This window comes from Muntiacus reevesi, chromosome 10, assembly GCF_963930625.1.
Source record: "Muntiacus reevesi chromosome 10, mMunRee1.1, whole genome shotgun sequence".
In the NCBI taxonomy this organism is placed as follows: Eukaryota; Metazoa; Chordata; class Mammalia; order Artiodactyla; family Cervidae; genus Muntiacus; species Muntiacus reevesi.
In genome coordinates, this window is record NC_089258.1 from 32,011,047 (window position 1) to 32,035,305 (window position 24,259).

The 24,259-nt window shown below is 35.5% G+C and overlaps 1 protein-coding gene across 1 annotated transcript in view; it reads right to left on the bottom strand.

Moving 5' to 3' along the window:
* Positions 1-22,097, bottom strand: part of SHOC1 (shortage in chiasmata 1) — a 77,606-nt gene extending 55,509 nt beyond the window's left edge. The window contains exons 1-9 of the mRNA XM_065946754.1: positions 22,053-22,097; positions 19,812-19,935; positions 17,057-17,144; positions 9,766-9,950; positions 6,024-6,186; positions 5,710-5,824; positions 4,661-4,811; positions 3,873-3,974; positions 2,658-2,766 (exon numbers count right to left, since the gene is read on the bottom strand). Of these exons, the coding sequence (XP_065802826.1) occupies positions 2,658-2,766; positions 3,873-3,974; positions 4,661-4,811; positions 5,710-5,824; positions 6,024-6,186; positions 9,766-9,950; positions 17,057-17,144; positions 19,812-19,935; positions 22,053-22,097 (1,082 nt within the window). The remainder of the gene's footprint in view (positions 1-2,657; positions 2,767-3,872; positions 3,975-4,660; positions 4,812-5,709; positions 5,825-6,023; positions 6,187-9,765; positions 9,951-17,056; positions 17,145-19,811; positions 19,936-22,052) is intronic.
* Between the last annotated feature and the right edge of the window lie 2,162 nt (positions 22,098-24,259).

Consider the following 24,259-nt stretch of genomic DNA (forward strand, 5'->3'; position numbering starts at 1 on the left):
GACTTCATTCTTAATTGAGCTTTCTGAAGACATGTCTGAATTTGGTATTTTCTTTGGTCATATATCAAAATATATTCACAATTCAGCAATCAGTTAGTGTAGAAAAAAGGCTTAACACCATGCAGACATTTTTTTAGCACCATAAAATCTAGCATAGAGCTTTACATATAGCAGGAACTAAAAATATTTGTTAACTGGTTATATCTCAAGCCAAAATGATGTGTTCTGAAACAAAAGTAATTAGGGCTATAAAAGCAAGTTAAAAGTACAATAATATTACATATTATTTTTCCTTTCTGTTTTGTAGAAATATTTGTTCTCTTTGTTTTCAGTTTCACAGTTAATGTGTAAATTTACTTTTAAAAAGGGATTTTTAAGTTTTTATGTTCATGAACAAATGGAAATGATTTGCTAGTGATGAGACAGTTTCTTAAAGTTGTTTCAAAAGGCCCTAAAACCTTTGGCTAATTTAAAAGTCTTTTTGTTTTAACTGGCAAATCATAAGCACAGATAAGACTTAATTTCATAAATTCTCATTAGATGTTTGAATTATAACAATAAGTAGGTATAAAACGTGTGTGATTAAAATGAGTTTACTGCAGTTTAAATAAATACTTTCATTATGAGAAATTCAAGATTATATTAATTCCAGCTAGTTTTCATTTCTAGTTGACAAACTGCCTTAACAGATGCAAACCAGTCAGTCCCAAAGGACATCAACCCTGAATATTCATTGGAAGGACTGATGCTTAAGCTCCAAAACGTTGTCCACGTGATATGAAGAGCTGACTCATTGAAAAAGACCCTGATGCTAGGAAAGATTGAGGGCAGGGGACAGAGGATGAGATGGTTGGATGGCATTACTGACTCAATGGACATGAGTCTGAGCAAACTCTGGGAGGTAAAGGACAGGGAAGACTGGTATGCTAAAGTTCATAGGGTTGCAAAGAATTGGACATGACTTAGAGAGTTAACAACAATAACAAGGGTATATGGAGTAAGTAAAAGCATAAAAGAAAACATACAAATAGAAATATAGGCCCTGCAAATAAACATCTTGCACTTTAACAAAGGGGTTAAAATATTTAAACAAATTACAGGGAGTTTCTGTATTTGTCCCATGCTATTTTGTTAGAGCTCATATCTGATATGGGCAGTTCTAGTTCATGGTACGGAGAAGGCAATGGCACCCCACTCCATTACTCTTGCCTGGACAATCCCGTGGACAGAGGAGCCTGGTAGGTTGCAGTCCATGGGGTCACTAAGAGTTGGACACGACTGAGAGACTTCACTTTCACTTTTCACTTTCATGCATTGGAGAAGGAAATGGCAACCCACTCCAGTGTTCTTGCCTGGAGAATCACAGGGACGGGGGAGCCTGGTGGGCTGCCGTCTATGGGGTCACACAGAGTCGGACGTGACTGAAGCGACTTAGCAGCAGCAGCAGCAGCAGTTCATGGTAGAGTTCTGCATAGCTCTAAAACAAATTTACTGCTCCTAAAGGAAATACCTATTTGCCAGAAGATGAAGATAATTGGTGCCCTCAACGTCAGCTTTCTTTATTTTATGCTGTGACACTCTCCTTAGACCATTAGTAGAAGCCTGAGCAGCTAGTGATGAGATGCTCCAGTTGCTTTCAGTAATCCAACAGCATTCTCCTCTGGCAGATTAGCCAATCACAACTAAGAACTCAGAGTATGTACTATTATTATCCCAATATAATAGATAAGGAAGTGAGGCCCAGGGCAACTAAGATCACAGAGCTGATAAATGACAGAGCCAGACAATCTGGCTGTACTTCAGGGCTATTAACTACTTACTATGGGCTGAATTGTGTTCTCCCTCAAATTCATATCCTGAAGCCCTAACTGTCAGTACCTTAGAATGACTATATTTGGAGGTAAGGCTTTTAAAGAGGTAATTAAGTTAAATGGAGCGATTAGCGTGGGTCCTAATCCAGTAAAACTGGTATCCTTTTAAGAAGAAGAGATCAGGACATAGACAAGCATGGAGGAAGACCACATGAAGACAAAGGGAGAAGACAGCTTTCTACAAGTCAAGGAGGGAGGACTCAGAAAGAATCCAACCCTGCTGATATCCAGATCTCATATTTCTAGCCTCTAGACTATGAAGAAATAAATTTCTATTGTTTAAGTCACTCAGTCTATGGTATTTGTTATGGCAGCCCTAGCAAATCAATATACTACTACACTGTATTTCATGGTAATGAGTGCCAATAGAGGCAGTGTCATTGGTAAGCATCCACTGGCAATTTTCTAAGCAGATGGTTTAAAGTTAAAATTTTTGAGTTGTTTATATTTGATAGTGCTATATTCACATTCAAAATATTTAAAGTATAAAAGAGCCTAGCTCCATCATTTACTAGCTCCTATATATTTCCAGTTTGCCCAGTTCCTTTCTGGGCTCAACCAACATTACTTGATTTTCATGTGTCCTTTTCTAAAGATATTCTGTGCATATAAAAACAGTTATGTACATATATATTCATATATTCCCATCAGTTTCTTATTATAAACACCATTTAATCTCTTACACTTTTTTCACAGAAATATCTTGGAAACTTTATATGGAGAGATTTAATTAAAGATTGCTTCTTCTGAATTGCAATCTGAGTTCTAGATATAATCTTTACTTACATTTTACAAACAGGAGAAGATGGAAATGTCTGAAGTTCTGCACATAATGAATTCACTGAAGAATGGTGGTTTGTTAGGTCTAGATGAGTTAATGGCATTTCTAACTCTTCTGGAACATATAAAAATTAATAAAAATCATGTTATATAAACATTGAATAAATATGTATAATTTGTGACTTCTGTAAGCAACTATTATGTCCAGTCATTCTGTTACAACAAAAATTTTCAGTCGAAATAAATTTGGGTTATTTGAAATACAAAATAACAGTTTTAGATTTCCATCTATATAATAGATGGAGATATATAGATATAATATATCACATGGTGTCTCAGCTATGATAATGGTGATTTTTAAAAAATACAATGATAACTGAACTTTATTAAATTTACCATTTAAGATAAATTCTAAGACTTCATGTGTAATAATGTTTTAAATTCTGACAACTAATACTGTCAGTACTTAGGACACAGTGCTATTTTTATCTCTGTACTAAATACTGGTGATGTTAAGCAAACAGTATTAATAGAGAGTAATTCTTCACCTTAAAAAGTCTGGAGCCCGTAAAAAAAAAAAAAAAAAAAGTCTGGAGCCTAGGTGGGCTAGCACAGAATTATGTTTTTATAGGTTGGGTTTGAAAAAATAATCATCATTTGTGATACGGAGCCAATGTGTTTCTATCACTCTCATAAACAAAACAGCAAACTTCCAAATAGATGATTAATTTGATCCAGATAAAAATGTAACTAAATAACAGTATTGTCAGCACACTTCAAAAGCAACATAGTCTGGCATTACACTGGAACAAAAGATGATTCTGACCTTCCAAATTTGGTAGGATAGTAATATTAACAATAATGATGGGATTGCGTTGGGGATTAAAAAGTTAAATTTACAAAACTAGATTGTTAATACTGAGGTGAAATTTTATTACTGAACTATAAATTATAAGATTTCTGTTTTTAATATTAATGCTATTTCCTTCATTCCTCTTCTTCAATCTTTGTAACTGTTCTATGTATTATTCAATTTTGATGCTAGAAGGATGTTAATGATGGGAACAAATGTAAGGGATAGATAAAAGAACTTGGTTTGCAATAATCAAGTTTTAAACATGAAAACTGTCTCTTAGTAGACTTTATATGTGAATGTATTGTACTTTAACATCATATATAGATATCCCCTGATAAACTCAGTGGTTTATTAAAAATTTCTACCTGGTTGCCTGTACTCTGGTTCATATTGATTTTGAATGGTCAAAATTTCAATGGAGCTGCATTTTATATCCTCAAGGTCAACTCCATGCTTGATAGTAAGATCTGAAAAGACAAAAAAAGGAAGTCTAGTTTTGGCAAAAATACTATGATACTGGTTTTCTGTAATCTTGTTCATTTCTCAGTTCATTTCTCAATGACTCCTCTGAGGAGTCATTTAGGCACCATTAGAGCCAGGTAAGAACCTTCCCTAGTGGCTCAATTGGTAAAGAATCTGCCTGCAATGCAGGAGACTGCCTGCAATACAGGATACCCGGATTTGATCCCTGGATCGGGAAGTTTCCCTGAAGAAGGAAGCAGCAACAATATTCTTGCCTCGAAAACCCCGTGGACAGTGGAGCCTGGCAGGCTACAGTCCACAGGGTTGCAAAGAGCCAGACATAACTGAACGACTAAACTATCACCACCAGGGAAACTTTTTAAAAATCTGAAGGTTCAGAAAAGGTTTAATGAACAAGAACTTTTGTAACAAACATTATTAAGAAGTTCTAATAAGTAAGAGATTTTGGGGAGGCCTTTTGAAATTATATTTTAATTTTGACATAATTATAGATTCATGTGGAATTATAAAAATAATATACAGAGATTTCATGTAAAAAGGTAACAGCTTGCAAAACTTTATACAACATCACAATCAGCATACTAACACTGAAGTTGGACACAGAACATTTCTATCACCACGATTCCAAATGTTGCCCCTTTATACCCAAACATACCCATTTAATTCTCACCTGTTTTGGAAAGGTTTTCATTTTCATCTGCATAATTTATTATTTCTGGCATTAAGTTTAATGACTCCTTCAGTTCTGAGAGTGATGGAATATCAACTTCTGGTTTGTGGCTTATAGGTACTAACAATTCACATTCAAGCAAAGTTGATGACTAAAATAATATATAGGTAAGACAAGTTTTTAGTGAGGCTTTCCAAACAAATATTTCTGAGTTCACAAAAAGATACATTTGCTTAATTGGTATAATTTAATAACTAAATCCACACTCAAAAACTTTAATGCTTTGCAGATATTTTATTTTAAAAGTAAGTGTAGCAGCCAAAAATAATATATTACAAGCAATTTTCTCTTTGAATAAAATCCTTCATGGCCACTGTTTACATTAGTGATGTACAATATCCCTAGATACAGAAACATTTTCTTTTGTGTTAATAACATTTCAAAATGAAAGTTGGTGAATGGAGTAAAAAGAGCAGGTGGAATGGAATGGATCTTTACTGCATTCCACAGAATTTATTTCTCTCATTCCAGCAGAACTGGATTCTTCAACACGTGAGACTACATATGCATAGCTCTCAGAATTAACAGGAGAAGAAGGAGGAGACTGGAGAAAAGGAGCTAACAGGTGAATTAATATTTTTACCCTGTGTGTTAAAGTTTTGTTTGTAAAAAATAGAAACGCTTAAATGTCTTAAGACCAATGTATATATAACCTCTTAGTGTCCTATACCAGGTATATTGATTAAAATTATTGGGAGAGGTTTTAAAATTCCCCATACCTGGGATGCACACCAGACCAATTAGATCAGAATACATCTGAGTAGGATCCAGGCTTCAGAATTTTATTAAAATTTATCAAGTAATTTCAATGCATAGCCAAGGTTTAGACTGCTACCTCTGAAGTATATTTGACTCTTTAATTGATACATGTTCGGCTCATTATTGAGTTTTTTAACTTGACAACAATAGATGGTCAATGTATATTACCACAACTTGTAAAAGTATGATTTACTAACTTTAGTTTAAAAATTACTGAAAGCAAATACTACAGCTTCATTTAAACCTACTGTATCTTCCAGTTTCTCCTGACAAAAGTCCTCTTTATCCATGTAAAAATCTTCTTTCACAAAACATTTTACATCTCCTTGAAAAGAGAAACACTCCCTTAACAAAAAATAAAACATTAAATTAGTGTTTACTAAAAGCAAGGTACATACCAAATGTAGTTAGTCAAAATACATAGTGATTAAAATTAGACCTGAGGTAATAATAAAACACTATGATTGATAGCATCTAGACTTGTGAACATACAAAGAATATTTTCTCCTCTTAAAAATATTTACGACACTGGGCAATTAAGTACCTGAAAAATTTAGCTTCTGTGGAGATCTGTGCTTTGAAATCTGGCAAGGGATCCTTTACTAAAAATAGTTTTAGCCTACTCAACAGAGTGTGCAAAGTTGGTAGGTGACTTTTATAGGCCATCAAATAACTTACAAAAATTATTTCTTCATCAATAGACAAATCTGAAAATAAATAAGAAATAGAATAAGAACAAATCTAAAAGTTATACAAAAGGATCTAGATAATTACTGTAGTCAGCCATTGATACAGTTGGGGTTTACAAACACATTTTATTTATTTACTTATTTAAAGAATGGTTGATGTACAATATTATGTAAGTTACAGGTGTATAATACACCGATTCACAATTTTTAAAGGTTATACTCTACCTATAGTTATTATAAAATATTGGCTATATTCCCCCCTGTTGTACAACATATCATTGTAGCTTATTTTATACATAATAGTCAAACAAATTTTAAATTCTTTAGTTCTTCATTGTACTGTGCAAATAAATCGTGTAGCATGGTACTGGTACAGAGGTAGAAGCTCAAAAAAATTTAACACGGTTTAGTACAGGGCATGGCAACTCACTCCAGTATTCTTGCCTGGAGAATTCTATGGACAGAAGCCTGGTGAGCCACAGTCCATGGGGTCGCAGAGTCGGACACGACTGAGTGACTAACACTTTCACAATTCACATTCAGTACACTGAGCAGGGCTTCCCTGGTAGCTCAAATGGTAAAGAATCTGCCTGCAATGCAGGAGACCCAGGTTCCATCCCTGGGTTGGAAAGATCTTTTGGAGAAGGAAATGGCTATACACTCCAGCATTCCTGTCTGGAGAATCCCCTGAACAGAGGAGCCTGGTGGGCTTCAGTCCATGGGGTCACAAAGAGTCGGACACGACTGAGCAATCGATAAAGCACAGTACAGTACACTGAGCAGTAACCAAATATCCTGAAAGAGCTGTAAAGGCTCAGATTTTTTCCCCAGTAAAATTAATGTAATCAATGGAGGAAGTTATCTCGTGGTCTTATGCCTCAAACTAGTCAGTTAGCCTTAACAAGACCGTAAAGAAATAAAAGCATTTGACTTTTGCTGATCCCAGTCTTTTCTTCTCTACATGATTTTATCTCGTAAGGTCTCCAATTCGTCTCCAGAGATTCACCCTAGGGAATGGAGATGGTCTAAAAAGCCTACAAATGAGACCGACTCTGATTCTAGCACTCTAAAGTCGTTCAAACACATTTGTTATAAAATTACAATGAAAGCTATATAGCAAAGTATCTTCTAGAGAAGTGTGATGGAGCTTACATGTTAGAAAACACGACTGCTAACACCTAACTGCTGAAACGGGTTTCTCCTCTCTATCCTCACTCTGTCATGTTTGGGTCACTCTAGAATCTTAGCTAACAGTATCAGTGCTTTAGCAGTTTCTAGGTCCAGGGATGGAAGGGGGAGCAATGGTCTCTTGTTCTGGGCAGCGGCCTTTCAGTTAAGTAATTTTAAATGGTATGCGAGAAGGATAGTATGAACTGAGGTCTCCCATGACCAACTATTTGATACATCATTGGTACGCATGTACATAATAAATATACGGTGTCCAGTAGGTAGGCCAGGACCACGCCTCTGCCTGGTGCTAACTTAAAATACCAAAAGAGAAATTGTTATGTAAACTAGCCTCCTAGTTTAAGAGATAAGAGACATAAGACATAAGAGATTGTTTATCAGAACTTGTTAAGTTCCCCACAATCTTTGGCTGAGAACGTCCCAAGATATGCCAGAGAAAGCTGGCTAATCACCACCAAGTCTAAGCAGGCTTTAGCTGAAATAATTAAAGAAGATTCATTCGTACATCCATTCCATAAATAGTAATGAAGTCATATTAATAGTAAAGACTCAAAAATCATTCATTTATATCCCCATCTCCACTTTCCACTTTGAAACACTGATCCTCTAGCTGTCTTTCCTTCCTAAAGGCTCATCCTAGTACTTCGGGAGTCCATGGGGACATCTCATATCGAGGTTTTTTTTTTTTTCATTTATTTTTATTAGTTGGAGGCTAATTACTTTACAATATTGTAGTGGTTTTTGCCATACATTGACATGAATCAGCCATGGATTTACATGTGTTCCCCATCCTGAACCCCCCTCCCACCTCCCTCCCCATCCCATCCCTCTGGGTCATCCCATATCAGTTTTGAGGTCTTTTTTTCTAACCACTCTGTTTTGTTGAGCCACCTGAGGGCAGCATCACACCACAACCGATGTTCTTTTTACCTGTACGAAGGTTTTAACAGAGGTGCTATTTCCTTATAGTCTTATGACTATACACATTCCCTGGATCTCTTACCCTATGACACTGGTATATGTACCAATACAGATATAAGGAGACTGTTTTCCTCTGTTGTAGAGGAGTGTTAAGTTGTCATAAGGAAACAAAATTTTGGCTAGTTAGCTATGAAAAAAAAGCAAAAAAGAGATCTACTGACAGGAAAGAGGATAGAGTTATTCTTGGCAGAAAACCCAATACAACGAAATGAAAACAATTGAGTTCACTAAACTGATAAAAAATTATAAAAAAATGGTTTTCAAATATATATATATATATGCATATATATATGTATATGAACCTAGTCAAAAATTAATGGAAAAACGTGTTCATTATGGCCACAAACATACAAATATTGAGAAATAAACACCAGAAGTGTGCAGAATGTCTATGGAAGATACAGTATACTAACACATATATATGGAATTTAGAGAGATGGTAGCGATAACCCTATATGCAAAACAAAAAAGAGACACAGATGTACAGAACAGACTTTTGGACTCTGTGGGAGAAGGCGAGGGTGGGATGTTTCGAGAGAACAGCATTGAAACATGTATATTATCTAGGGTGAAACAGATCACCAGCCCAGGTTGGATGCATGAGACAAGTGCTCGGGCCTGGTGCACTGGGAAGACCCAGAGGGATCGGGTGGAGAGGGAGGTGGGAGGTGGGATCGGGATGGGGAATACATGTAAATCCATGGCTGATTCATGTCAATGTATGGCAAAAACCACTACAATATTGTAAAGTAATTAGCCTCCAACTAATAAAAATAAATGGAAAAAAATCCGTAAAGAAAAAGAAAAAAAAACCACTACTTCTTTGTCAAAAAAAAAAAAGCAAGTAAAAATATAATTTTTTGCCAGTCACATTGGATAAACATTTTACAACATCAGATTTAGAATATAATTTGGATAAAATATATCTTTAAGTATTACTTACTGTAAATTCATAAAAACTGAGTGAACTTCCTGACCTAACACTGCAACTATTTTATCTCCATGTTGAATTATGGTTTCACATTAATTTGATAAGATTGAAAATCTTCAGAATAAATGGGAAAATAAAATATAACTATTACTTAACAATCTAATAATTTAATGTTATACCAGATTGTCATGTCATCAGATCTCTACAGAGATACTAATATCACTATAGCAATATGTTGTGAGCAACCTATGATGAAACCTCTGAGGCTATTTTGAAACCCAGCACACTTAAACTCCAAAAACAACTAAATTACAAAAAGGAGATTAAGGGAAAGAAAATATTTCACTAATGTGGCAAAGCTTTGAATTTCAATTTTGAGGTGGATATCCTTAGCAAAATTTTAAAAAAAAATCCAGTAAAACAAAAAAATCACTGAAATGAAAATTTATATATTAGTAAGAAATGTTTTATAACAATGGAAATAACAAATGTTTTACCTTGTTTCTGTGCTTGAAGTGACGGACATTTTTCTAAGCAGCTGACAAGTGTAAAGAATTCCTTGTATTCCATATGGGTATACAAGCTGGCTTCCTCTGCTTCAGTTTGGGAGTTTGGGTTTGAACTCGGAACAATTTCATCAAATTCACAGTTAAGCTGGGTCACCATTCCTGTAACTGTTTTTCTATGATATACGAAAATTACTGATTTTGTGTATATCTTATTTTAAAACATCTTTATTAACAAGCAATACATGTTCATTGTAGAAAGCTACCAAATTCCAACAGATATAGAAAACATTACCTATAGATCCATCATTCAAGAGATCAATTAAAAAATAAGTATTTTCTCAATTATTTTTGAATATTTTTAAACAAAAGTGGATTCATATACATAGTATTTTGTAACCTGTTCTTTTCTACTAAGCAATGAAGCATGAGAACATTTACATGTCAATCAATGTACATTCACTTCAGTTTTTGAGTGATGAACAAGATCCCATTGTATAGCTAAATAATTTTTTCAACTAGTTCCCTGTTACTGGAAATTTAAATTTGTTATACTTGTTTGCTATTATGAGCAACAATGCAAGGAATATCTTTGTGTACTTATCTGTTTTCTCAAAGTGCAATTCCTAAAAATGGAAATGATGAGGTTAAAGGTACATAGATTTTTAGACTTTGCCACGCATTGCCAAAATGTCCTTGTGCTGGATAGTCAATGTCTGCTTTTCCATGTCATTATTCAACCTTTTATATTCTATTCTACATCCTAGGAGATGGATCTCAATGAACCAACTAAACTCCCTTGCCCAGTCTTCTGGTTGAATTTAGCCAATGGAAGCATTGGCAGGAGATCAAAAGTAGGAAAATAAATAGGTTGAAATATTATTCTTCCCAAATCTTTCCCTTTGGGGCCACAGTTTGGAGGGATAGCTGCATTCTTCAACCAACAGTTACATCTTTAATCAGACAGCATCTCTCTTGTAGCTGCAATTCTTACTGTGTTGGTTACTTCAGTCCCCCTTTTCCTTCAAACTTAGGGTGGTAATTACTTCCAGGCATTGTGAGTCCTGGGAACTTTTTTTGGTTCCCTTGACCCTACCTGTACCTTGCTTGTTTCCTGACTGACCCAGATATATCCACCATTGTTTATATCATCAGGATATTTGAACTTAAAGGAGAACTTTCTACTGAATTTTTCCAATAAATAAATACACTATTGGCAATGTGGCCACATATTCTAATATATATTTTTATGATATCCTAAAATATTTAGCCTTAATAACCCTACACAGATTGAAAGAACTAAAATCAATATAATTCCCTAGTGAACTGGAGAAAATAATGAATATGCCGTATCTTAAAATCATGTGCAGAAAAATCTCTAGAGTTTCTGCTTTATTCTTTATAAAAATACAAGGTACCAGAAAAAAATTTTTAGCTCATTCAGTTTCATATTACTCACGAGAATGATGATTCCTATGTGGATCTTTAGAGACTTCTAAATTTAGTGCTTAGATAACTACTTTAAAAATATGACTGACAGAGACAATATTCAATAGGAATTGTTGGTACTATAGTTTTTTTATTTTTTAAATATAACTTTATTTATTTATTTCTGGCTGTGCTGGGTGTTTGCAGCTGCACAGGCTTTTCTTTAGTTGCTGTGAGCAGGGGCTGCTATGCAGTTGTGGTGCACGGGCTTCTTACTATGGGGGCTTCTCTTGTTGCGGAGCACAGGCTCTGGGGCGTGTGGGCTTTAGTAGTTGTGGCACATGGGCTTAGTTGCTCCATAGCACACAGGATCTTCCTGGATTAGGGATTGAACCCGTGTCTTCTGCACTGGCATGCAGATTCTTTACCATTGAGCCACCACAGAAGCCTGGTGAAGTTTTGAGAAAACCCTGTCAATTCTCTTTCCCTCACCATAAGTGATCTTTAAAGACCGGTATTTCCAGGTTTTCTTTCTCCCTCCTTGTCCAATATTATCTATATTTTGTTCACTGGTACCTCCTCCTCTGCCTAACTTGTAGATCCCGATGTTTCCTGGGCTTTCAGTCTGCATCGTCTTTGCTTTCTTTCTATGTCATTCTTTTTTGGGTAAATTCATCCACTCCCGTTCACTAGTTTCTTAACTCAAAAGAAATATTTACTGAGTGTCTACAAAGTGCCAGCACCGTTTTAGGTGCTGAGTGGAGCAGTGAACAAAGCAGGGTCCTTGTAAGGACCTCGTAAGGTTTTACATGCTAATGGGATGATAAACAAATACATAGGTGAATAACGTAAGGTCAGGGGGTGAAAAACTCTTATGAGTGAAATAAAACGAGATATTAGGACATCAAGTAATAGCCAGAGGGATAACAAAAGGTATGTTTTAGAGAGAGTAGTTAGTGAACGGCCTTCTGAGGAGCTACAGTTACCTAAATAATGGTAAAGAGCAAGCCGTACAGAGGCTCGGAGAAGAGGACCAAGGTTGACATAGTCAAAGAAAAGCAGAAAGGTCAGGTTGACTGCAACTGAGTAAGGTTAGATAGGTGGGCAAGGACAAGATCATGTTGGATCTTGGAGGACGTGGTAAGAACACTGGATTTTATTGGGATACCAATGATGAAATGCATAATCCACCAATAACTGAAATATTTCATGAACTGCTTTGTGTCTTAAAAAAAATCACAGGCGAACTCTTATAAGAAAATAAAGGAGTAAATTCTTGTGACTTTAGTTTAGGTAAAGCCTTCTTAGATTTGATACCAAAAGTACAAATAACAAAAGAAAAATTAGATAAATTGAACTTCATCAAAATTCAAAAATTTTCTGCTTGAAAGGATACCATCAAGGAAGGGAAAAAACAATCCACAGGAGAAAATTTTAGCAAATCACATATCTAATAAGAGACTTGGATCTAGAATACATAAGGAACTCTTAAACCTCATTAATAAAAAGGCACATAACATAATTTAAAAATGGCAAAGAACTTGAGTAGTAATTTCTCCAAGGAAGATATACTAACAGACAACAATTAAAGGGAAAGACATTCAACATCATTAGCCATCAGGGAAATGAAAATCAAAACTACAATGACATGCAATGAGCTATTCACTAAGATGGTTATAATTAAAAAGACAGATAACAAGTGTTGGCAAGACATAAATTGTAACCTTCACACACTGCTAGTGGGAATATAAAATGGTACATCTGCATGGAAAACAAGTATTTACAAAGTTACCATACGATCTAGCAATTTCACTACTGGAAGGATAAAACCTTATGTCTGCATAAAAACTTGTCCACAACTGTTTATGGGGCTTCCCTGGTGGCTCAGACAGTAAACAAACTGCCTGCAAAGCTATGGTTTTTCCAGTAGTCATGTATGGATGTGAGAGTTGGATCATAAAGAAGGCTGAGCGCCAAAGAAGTGATGCTTTTGAAGGAGATTGTCAATCCTAAAGAAAATCAACCCTGAATACTCATTGGAAGGGCTGATGCTGAAGCTGAAGCTCCAATACTTTTGTCACCTAATGCAAAGAGCTGACTCATTAGAAAAGACCCTGATGCTGGGAAAGAGTGAGAGCAGAAGGGAGCAACAGAGGATGAGATGATTGGATGGCATCACCGACTCAATAGACATGAGTTTGAGCAAACTCTGGGAGATAGTGAAGGACAGGAAAGCCTGGCATGTTGCAGTTCATGGGGTTGCAGAGTTGGACATACTTACTGAAAAACAACTGTTTATAGCAGCATTATTCATAAGAGCCAAAAAGTGAAAACAAATGTCCACCGAATGATGAATGGATAAATAAAATGTGGTATATTCATATAATGGAATATTATTTGATCATAAAAAATGAAGTGCTGATACATGCTACAAAATAAAGAAGTGTTAGTCACTCAGTCATGTCTCTTCGCCACCCCACGGACTGTAGCCTTCCAGGCTCCTTTGTCCATGGAATTCTCCGAGTAAGAATACTGAAGTGGACAGCCATCTCCTTCTCCAGAGGATCTTCCTGATCCAGGGGTGAATCTTAAAAACATTATGCCAAGTAAAAGAGGCTGGTCACAAAGGATCACATATATATGTGTGATATTGAGATTTATAATAAGAGATATATGTTTGGTCTTCATACCCATTTCTTGCACAAAGCTCCTAAGGTCATTGGACTTTCTTAAGTGCTAAAGTTGACTTTTGCTATGTTTATAGGGTAACTTTTGGGAAGCACCTAAGGATGGTGACTGGTTGCCAGGAGAACCAACCATGTGATTAGAAGATTAGAACTTTCAGTTCCACTCCTCTGACCTACAGGAAGGGGAGAGGGGCTGGAAGTTGAATCAACTGCCAGTGACCAATCATGTAATCAATCCTGCCCATGTAATGAAGCCTTTGTAAAAACACAGAAGGACTGGGTTAAGAAAACGTCCAGGTTGGTGAACACATGGATGTGCTGGGAAAGCAGGGTGATGGGAGAGAACATGGAAGTTCCATGACCTTTCCCCACGTCTTGCCCTATCTATCTCTTCCATCTGACTGTTTCTGAGTCATACCCTTTTATAGTAAACTGATAATTCAACAAGTAAAATATTCCTGTGAATTATATGAGTCTAGAATTCATAGTTGCTGGAGTCTATGAGTCCAGCAAGTTGATTGAACCCAAAGAGGGGGTTGTTGGAATCTCTGATCTATAGCTGGTCAGTCAGAAGCATAGGTGATAACCTTGCAAATGGCCTCTGAAGCATAGAGTGCAGGGGCAGTTTCATAGGACTAAACCCTTAACCTATGGGATCTTAATTTCCATTATGTAACAAAGCTCCTGAATTTAAAATTAAATTTCAATTTGGGAAAGCCTATTAAACCTTCTGCTCAGTTTTGCTCTGAACCAAAAACTGCTCTAAAAAATTAAGTTCATTAAAAATTAAATTTTATTTCATGAGACAAACTTGAAACTAATGATGGCTAACACACACACAAGGAAGCTGGAAGGTCATGGCTAGTAAGGTAGTTTCCCCATTTATGAGGGACTGAGACTCCTTTTGTTCCACTCTGCCATTCCTAGACTTAGTTCTTATCACGTATACTCCAAGGTGGTTGCTGCAGCCAACATCTGCATTCTAACATCAGGACGGAGAAAATGTGAAGGAGAAAAACACGCTGCTTCCTTTTAAGTCATTCTCCAGAAACTGCGTAAGTCCCTTTTGCTTATATGCTTTGGGAAGAGCTTAGTCATATGGCAACGTTTGGCTGTAGGGAGGCAGAGAAATGTGAATTTTATCCTTGGATGGGGCCACAGATTCCATCTTCTTTGCCATGGGTTCTATCTTGAAGGTACTATAAAATGAACGGAGGGTCAGACACGACAGGGTGCCCATTCCTTCAGGGCCTCGAATTTCTCTCATACAAGAGTCTTTTGTGTGCGCCAAAGTAGCCTGATTGTTGCTTGTTCCACGTTCTTGCCTCTGTTTCTTCAGATGTACTATTTCCTTTGAAATGCTTTCTTTCAAGTTAGTTTCTCCTTTGTCCAACACAAGCTCAATTCCCACTTCTTTATGAAGTTGATCTCTCCTGCTTATAAACGCACAGCTCTACCAATCTAACTCATAGGGAGAAGAGAGATTTTAGAGATTATCTTGTATCTTGTTACTCAAATGAGGTTCTTGGACCAGTAGCATCAGCACACTTAGGAGCATATTGTTGCTGCTGCTGCTAAGTCACTTTAGTCATGTCCCTATAGACGGCATATTAGACATGCAGAATCTCTGCATATTAGACAATGCAGACTGAACTGAATCAGAATCTTCATTTTTAACAGGATTCTCAGGTGATTCATATGTAAATTAAAGTTTGAGAAGCACTGGCCCATCATCTTTACACTTAATCAGAAAGTGAGGGTCAGGGACTTCCCTGGTGGTCCAGCAGTGAAGAATCCACCTGCCAGTGCAGTGGACTTAGGTTCCATCCCTGGTCCATGAAGACTCCACGTGCCATAGAGCAACTAAGCCTGTATGCCACAACTACTGCGCCAAGGCTCTAGAACCCGTGCTTTGCAAGGAGAAAAGTCACGGTAAGGAGAAGGCCACGAGTCTCAACAAATAGTAGTCCCTGCTCTCTGTAACTAGAGAAAGCCTACTGGTAACAAAGACCCAGTACAGCCAAAAATAAATAAATGAAAAGTGAGGGTCAGAGAGAGAAAACGGCTCATTGACTAGTTAGTACTTAACTTTTCAAATGAAGAGTTAAAATCCACATCTTTTAGTTCACAGCACAAAGCTCTTTCCACTACACCTTTTTGCGTCCTCCCTGCTCTAGAGTTTAGTCCTGTGATAGATACTTTGCATTGACCTTATACCTTGTGATAGACCTTTTGAGGGTCATTTTATATTATCATTTAATTCTTAACATTGTCAGTTTTTTCTGTTCATATATTATCTTCCTAACCTTATTTTAAATTCTTAGATGACAGAAATAGTATATTGGGCTTCTCTTAGTGTCTGGACACATTTAAGGTGGTGATTTGTTTCTTTCAAATTGTAACTAAGGAAAGCAAATTACTAAAACTTGAAAATCTGAAAAATAACTAAATCCTTTGGGTCTGATCAGAACTCTGCATGAAGTGATGCAACAGAGTAAATTATTTACATTTGCACTAAAATCTCTATTTTGTGTTTACCTGAACAACATAGAATGGGTTAGATGTTCTTCCTCATATTATGCTCTGCATTCCTATCTATGTCATTGTACTTCGCACATTCTATTGTATTATTTATTTATAAATCTCTTATTCTCTATTTTCTTATGTTCTTTGAGAGTAGTGACTGAATCTAATTTTTTATCCTGTATCCAGCACACAACATGGTATCTGATAAGTATTTGATGAATGACTAGACTACTAATAAATAATGTTTTGACAAAGTATGTTAGAAAATAGCCTTAAGTCTGCATTTATACTACAAGGATAAAAAGACTGATTTTAATATCAAGGATTTTCTATAGATACTTTCTACCAAAATTTCACTTATTGTTAAAAGCATAATAGCATCTTGGTTTTATTTCTGTCTCTTGCAAAATAATGCACAGAAAACTGTTAATATGTGATAAATGAGGGAAAGGTTAAAAAAAGAGGTTATAAATAATTTTGATTAAACCCTTCTTTGTGGTTCAGACTAGGATTTGTTTTGTGAATAAAAGAAGAAAACCTGTGAGGATATAAATGAAAGGATTTTTTTCTCTTAGGTAACTGAGGAACTTACTATTCATCTTCTAGATGTAAAGGGGAAATTTGGGGTTAAGGACACATACTTCTCAAGGAAGTCTTCCACAGTGAGACTTGCTTTCCATTGATCCAAGACTGAGATATCTGTCTTTCCCAAAATTGAAACAGCTGAAACTAGAAAGGAGAATGGTAAACATTAGCTTCTGGAATTTTCTTTTACACAACACAGGGAAGCCAAACATTCACCTTTTACATTATGGTGTTACCTTTATTTGTTCACAAATGTAATTTTTTCAAAGTTATCAGCTCAGTTCAGTTGCTCTGTTGTGTCTGACTTTATGTAGCCCCATGGACTGCAGCACACCAGGCCTCCCTGTCCATCACCAACTCCCGGAGCTTTCTCAAACTCAAGTCCATCGAGTTGGTGATGCCATCCAACCATCTCATCCTCTGTCATCCCCTTCTCCTCCTGCCTTCAATCTTTCCCAGCATCGGAGTCTTTTAAAATGAGTCAGTTCTTTGCATCAGATGGCCAAAGTATTACAGCTTCCAATGAATATTCAGGACTGATTTTCTTTAGGGCTGACTGGTTATATCTCCTTGCAGCCCAAGGGACTCTCAAGAGTCTTCTCCAACACCACAGTTCAAAAGCATCAATTCTTCAGTGCTCAGCTTTCTTTATGGTTCAACTCTCACATCCATACATGACTACTGGAAAAACCATAGCTTTGATTAGATGGACCACTGTCAGCAAAGCAATGTCTCTGCATTTTAATAGGCTGTCTAGGTTTGTCTTAGGTTTTCTTCCAAGGAGCAAGCATCTTTTGATTTCAAGGCTGCAGTCACCATCTGTAGTGATTTTGGAGCCCAGGAAAGTAAAGTCTGTCACTGTTTTCATTGTTTACACATCTATTTGACATGAAATGATGCGACCAGATGCCATGATCTTCCTTTTTTGAATGTTGAGTTTTAAGCCAGCTTTTTCACTCTCTTCTTTCACTTTCATCAAGAGGCTCTTTATTTCTTCTTTGCTTTCTGCCATAAGGATGGTGTCATCTGCATATCTGAGGTTATTGATATTTCTCCCGGCCAGGAAAATCCCTTGGAGAGGGCATGGCAACCCCTTCCAGCATTCTTGCCTGGAAAATCCCATGGACAGAAGAGCCTGGCAGGTTACAGTATATAGGGTTGAAAAGAGTCAGACACGACAGAGGCGACCTAGCATGCAAGGAAGCACGCACTACTATTGATCTTGTTTCCAACCTGATCGAGACCTTCAGTTCACTAACCCTATCATTTTTACAATATTCATCCTCCCTCATGTCCTCATTTCCTTTCTCATACAGTTTAGTTTCCACAGCCTCATAATCACTCTCTTACAAAGAGTCAAGTCCCTTGCCTCTCTTTCCCTTATATCAACTTAGAAAACCCTTAGTCTTCACTTTGTATATGTACACTAAAAGTGAAAATGTTAGTCGTTCTGTCGTGTCTGACTCTTTGTGACCCCATGGAGGGTAGCCCGCCAGGCTCCTCTGTCCATTAAAATCTCCAGGCAAGAATACTGGAGTGGGTGGCCATTCCCTTCTCCAGGGGATCTTCCCAACACAGGGATCCAACCTGGGTCTCCTGCAATTCAGGCGGATTCTTTACCATCTGATCCCCCAGAAACTCATATGCGTATATGTACACTAGAACAATTAAAAATTATTTGGAAAAAAATATTCACCCAGCCATTCTGAATGAGCTCACTTCAAATTATGACCATAAATTTTAAATGGGCATCCAACTTTGACAGATGATAATAGTAATTCATCTTAATATCCTTTTAATAAAAAGGATTTTCTCATTCTTCAAGACATTTGACACCTCCCTTCAAATTTTTGATACTCATCCCCCTACCCACTCTCTGTCAGAAAATTAATATAAGTAGAGAAGAACAGCCTCATCTTCCACCACCAATTCTAACATCTAACTGGCATAAGTACCTACAATCTTTGCCTCCATCTCTATCACAGTAGAAGAACCATCCTGGCTTCTAACACCAACTCCTCCAACTGTGCTCTTGGTTCTATTCTCTTTTATTAGCTTTTTTCTTTCCTGCATCATCATTTTCTCTCTTTTTACCAAGATTATTTCCTTTGGCAAACAAACATTTCATAGTCTCTTTCCTTATCATGCATGCATATATTTTTAATCTCACATGTTAAAAAAGATTCTCTTTAACTCATTTCTCCCTTCAGCTAGTGCAACTACATTTTTCTATGTACTGTCATAGCAAAATTCTTCAAAAGAGCTCACTATGTCCACCATCTCACAACCCACTATGCATTCTCTTCTCAAAATACTCTGATCAGGTTTTCATACATAATATTCCAGGGAAACCACTCCTATCAAGGTTATCGATCTACATTTAATTAAGCTAATGGTCAATTCTATTTTCATCTTACTTGACACTTTCCAAAGCAAAAGATGATACTTTGTACATATTCATTTAAAAAATAGTTTTATAGTCAGTGTATCACTACAATTTAGAGTAGCCTTCATACAGCTGGGCAAGATCCTACTGTAATACAAATAGTAGAATGTCAGAATATTTTAAGACTTCATCATTTACATATCTTTTATTTGCTTTATTCATGTCTAGTATAAGCTTTCCAATTTCTTACTTTGTCACCTAAATTCTTTGTCACATAAAAATATTAATTTATAAACTTCTTGGAAGTCTGATAGGAACACATTTTTTACATAATGAGAAAACAGTGCATTTTCTCAATAATTTATTATGCTAAACTCTGAAATACTTTTAAAAATAGATTTTTAAAAAATAAAAATAAAACATACCTCTTGTCCATGGCCTCCTAAACTTATTATCAGTAACACTTGCAGGATAATTGTCATCTTGATATAAACATGAAGGGATCCGAAGCAATAAAGCATCTTTGTACAACTTCTTTCTAACCACACTCTGTGTAAGAAAGATTATGAAATCTTTTAATATATATTGAATTAAAAATATTTATCTGTCATATTCCAAAATATTAAAATTCTCTATTGTTTCAAATTTGTATTATTTTCATTTAAAGGTAATACATGTTCACTATAAAATATCTAACACAGAACCACATAACTGAGGAAGTCATGGTCCCTAGTGATACCAATTAGTCTAGTATATTTTCCTACATACTTTGTTTTCTAGATTAGGCTAAAATGTCTGTGTGTGTTTCATAAAAAAAAAATGGGATCGTATCATTTATACACCATTTAGCAAAGTGCTGTTTTTCACTTTTAGTATAATATGGCTATCTTAACTTTTGTTTTCTACATCTTTGTACTGTTTCACTTGTGATATCCAGCAAATATGTTACTCAATTTAAAACAATCTAATAATTAAATTTTAAAAGGATGTTAAATCAGTTAAGTAAGCATGTAAATAAAAATTCTTTATGCTTGGTTCTGCCTTTACTTTTCAGCTTTATTTCCCATTGCTCTTTAATACTAACTGTAGTCTTTAAATAGAGCAATCACTACCCTCTTAACATTTAGTGGTCACTTCCCCATCAACAGGATGCCTTTGAAAAATGCCCTGTTACTCTTCTCTAGCTGTCAAAATTTTATTCACCTTTCAAGGTTCATCTTAAGCAAATTTCCTCAGTGACTCCCAACTTTTCACGAATTCATTATTCTATGTATTTGGAAAAATGATAGTTTCTTTCATTATTTCCCAAGAGTTTTATGTTTGCCAAAGGCTTAATAACATACTAAATAAGAGGCCCTAATTATTTAAGAATAAATAGTATGAAGAAAAGATGAGTTAAGTAATTCATAAATAATGAGGACCAAAGTTTCATAGTCAAAAGTCAAAGATTCATCATCAAATGGAACATTACCTAAAAAACAAAATAAAGTCATAAAAATTAAAATTTATTTTAATTAAATTTTGTTTGTAATTAGCTTATAAGTGCTTTGTCATAATTTCCCTCAAAACTGTATTATATGATGATATGCGTGATACTAGTCATTACTTCATCTGTGATCATAAACAAGATATTTCTAGAAAATATTTGAAGATTTAATCAAAATTTCCCAAGGCATCTCTGACTCCTTTGATATTCAAACCTTTTTCTTTGTCTTACCTGTTATCTGATCTAATTTTGTCAGATTTTCATCTGATAATAGCTTTACCTGTTATTTGAGTGATTCTTCAACACTGTTTTCATGAACTTTACAAAACCCTGTATATTTTGCAAGATTTGCCATTGATTAGTATATTTGTACTGTATCATGGGGGTGTGGTACACCAGTGGGAAACTAAGATACCATGGGCAAGAATAAAAGTCTGAGGAAGTTTGTGTATGGACTAATTTTTTCAAGTGGATAATACATTCATAAATACATCTGTATAACAATGACTTCTGATTCCCTACCACATATGTGGTACATATGCCTCCCTTGCAATGCTACATTTGCCTCCCTGTTATGATACAATAATAAGATGGCAAGAACTATGAACTGGTGTGTGACAATTAATCTAATTAGTTTCTTAACAACGTACCTGGTTTGAATTTCAGCTTTGTACAAGGTATTTAACTTCTTTAGACATCATTTGTCTAACCTATAAAACTGTAAAACCTGTGTAATAATAGTATCTTCCTCATGGAGTAGTTGTGGTCATCAAAATGACATAATCCATCAAAAGAGTAAAAGATCAAATGATAAAATAGTAAGGGACTAATACATACTGTTACAGTCATTTTATCATAGAGATAACTGGAATTATTTTTTCCCCATTCCTTCTGAGAAAAATCACTCAAGATCATCCATAAAAGCAGCCCAAACTTGCTAACAGTTTCCACTTTTTTCCCATTGACAGCTTCAAATTCACATTAAATTGGCAACAATTTCCTCCCCAAATAGTGTTTTTAAGGTATATTAAAACTGGAAAGTAGTTTTTAGTGAATTTCAAAGTAGGACTAAGGATTACTCTAAGGACTATTAAAAAGTGATCACAATATATAGTGCATGTAGATAACATTTTCATATCATAATTCTTAGTAATCAGGTCATGACCTAATAACACCCTACCTCATTCAAATAATCTATTGCACAATATTTGAATGCTGGAAACATATCTTCTTTCTTTGAAAGCAGTACAAATTTCACATCTGGAAATACAAAAATTAAAAAGAAATATTTGGTAGAATAGCAAAGCTGGGAGCAGAAAACCATTCTTAGTCACAAAACATTGGTTCATTCATTTTTTAAAAAGACTCAGAATGATAAAAGTTTAACTATGAAAATAACATTACTATGATTTAAATCTAATATGAAAATAATATATACACTGGTATAAAATTATTCATATATTTTTCATATTATTTTATCCATACAATCCTAGTTGGTGGATTGCAATATATTTAAAATCATCATTTTGTTGCAAAAGAGGCTGAGGTTCACAAGACTAATAGCATGGTTTTCTCATGATAACCGTATTTCTTAAGTGAACCAAGGGCAAAACTGTGCTGAAGCAGTGGGGTAGAATTTGGAAAATTCCACTCTCTAAGAAAATAAAAAGTGAAATCATTCAGTCATTTCAGACTCTTTGCGACCCCACGAGCTGTAGCCTACCAGGCTCTTCCATCCATGGGATTTTCGAGGCAAGAATACTGGAGTGGGTTGCCATTTCCTTCTCCAGGGGATCTTCCCAACCCAGGGATCAAACCCAGGTCTCCTGCATTGTAGGCAGGTGCTTTACCGTCTGAGCCACCAGGGAAGTCCCAAGAAAATAAAAAGCCTTAAGTTAAATTCCCTATTAGTTACTCCATTTGGAATAAAGCAACTATAGTATATTATTTTTAGGTCATTGGGTCATTTTTAGTAAATCAAAAAATTTACCTAATGAAGTAAAATTTTTTTCTTTTCTTTTCCAGTATGGTTTATCCCAGGATATTGAATATAGTTCTCTGTGCTATACAGTAAGACCTTGCTGTTTATCTATCATATACATAATAGTTTAGGATGAATAAATTATTTAATATCTTAGGATGGATAAACCAGTTAATAGCTAAACCATTAAACTATTTAATAGTTTGGGATGGATAAACCAGTCAATCCTAAAGGAAATCAGTCCTGAATATTTATTGGAAGGACTGATGTTGAAGCTGAAGCTCCAATACTTTGGCCACCTGATGTGGAAAACTGACTCTTTGGAAAAGACCCTGATGCTGGGAAAGAAGGCTGGAGGAAAAGGGGATGACAGAGGATGAGATGGTTGGATGGCATCCCCAACTCAATGGGCATGAGTTTGAGCAACTCCAGGGAGTTGGTGATAGACAGGGAAGCCCGGCATGCTACAGTCCATGGGGCCACAAAGAGTCGGACACAACTGAGCAACTGAACTGTATTATACATAATAGTAATAGTAATAATACATCCATTAGTCCTGGATAGTCCCAATAAATAAACTTTTGAAAGCTGAATAAGTCTAAGATGGTAACAAGATCAGAGGAATTACAGCTTAGAAAATTTACTCTAGGACATAGTCCAGCTTATCAGGAAGTTCTTAGCATTTTGATCAATCATTTAAAATATTGTGAGGAATTCAGATATAAACTAGCTTTCATACACTAGTAGTTTGTCAATAAGCTTTCAGTGAATGAAACATATTTTAATTCAAATGGTCTTGCCTTGGTTTTATTATCATTCTAAATTTGTTTGAGGTTTACCTATTTCCTAATGGTAAAAGTGCTCACCAGGACTCATCTATATTAATTGGTTATGAACTATTCCTATTTACAGTTATTATCAAGTGAACATCCTTAACTACTCAACTACTGGATTAAAAACCTAAGAGCTGACTTCTTAATATAGAATAAAATTATTTCATTTCATTAATGAATCAGAAGACATTTTGAATATTACAGTAAGTGCTCCAATGAAAACAAACCCCATAAGCTATCTGAATATTTTAAATACTGTTAGATTCTGATACCAACAAATGTGAGGAACACAGAATGTCAGTGCCCTCTTTTGCTCTTAGCTAAACAATGCCAACATAGCATCTTCTAACTGGTGATTACTTCTCTGGAAATATTTCCAACCATTGTACTTTTGTACCTTTTCCATACAGTGTATCACTGATATCTGAAGCAAATATTGATACTAGAATTTCTACTTCCTGATACTACACTTCCAGAAAAAATTAGCCGATTGTGCCTGACACCAGAAAAAGTTAAAAATCACAACTCTACTTACTTTACATTCAAGTTATTATAACATTCAAGTTATTCAAT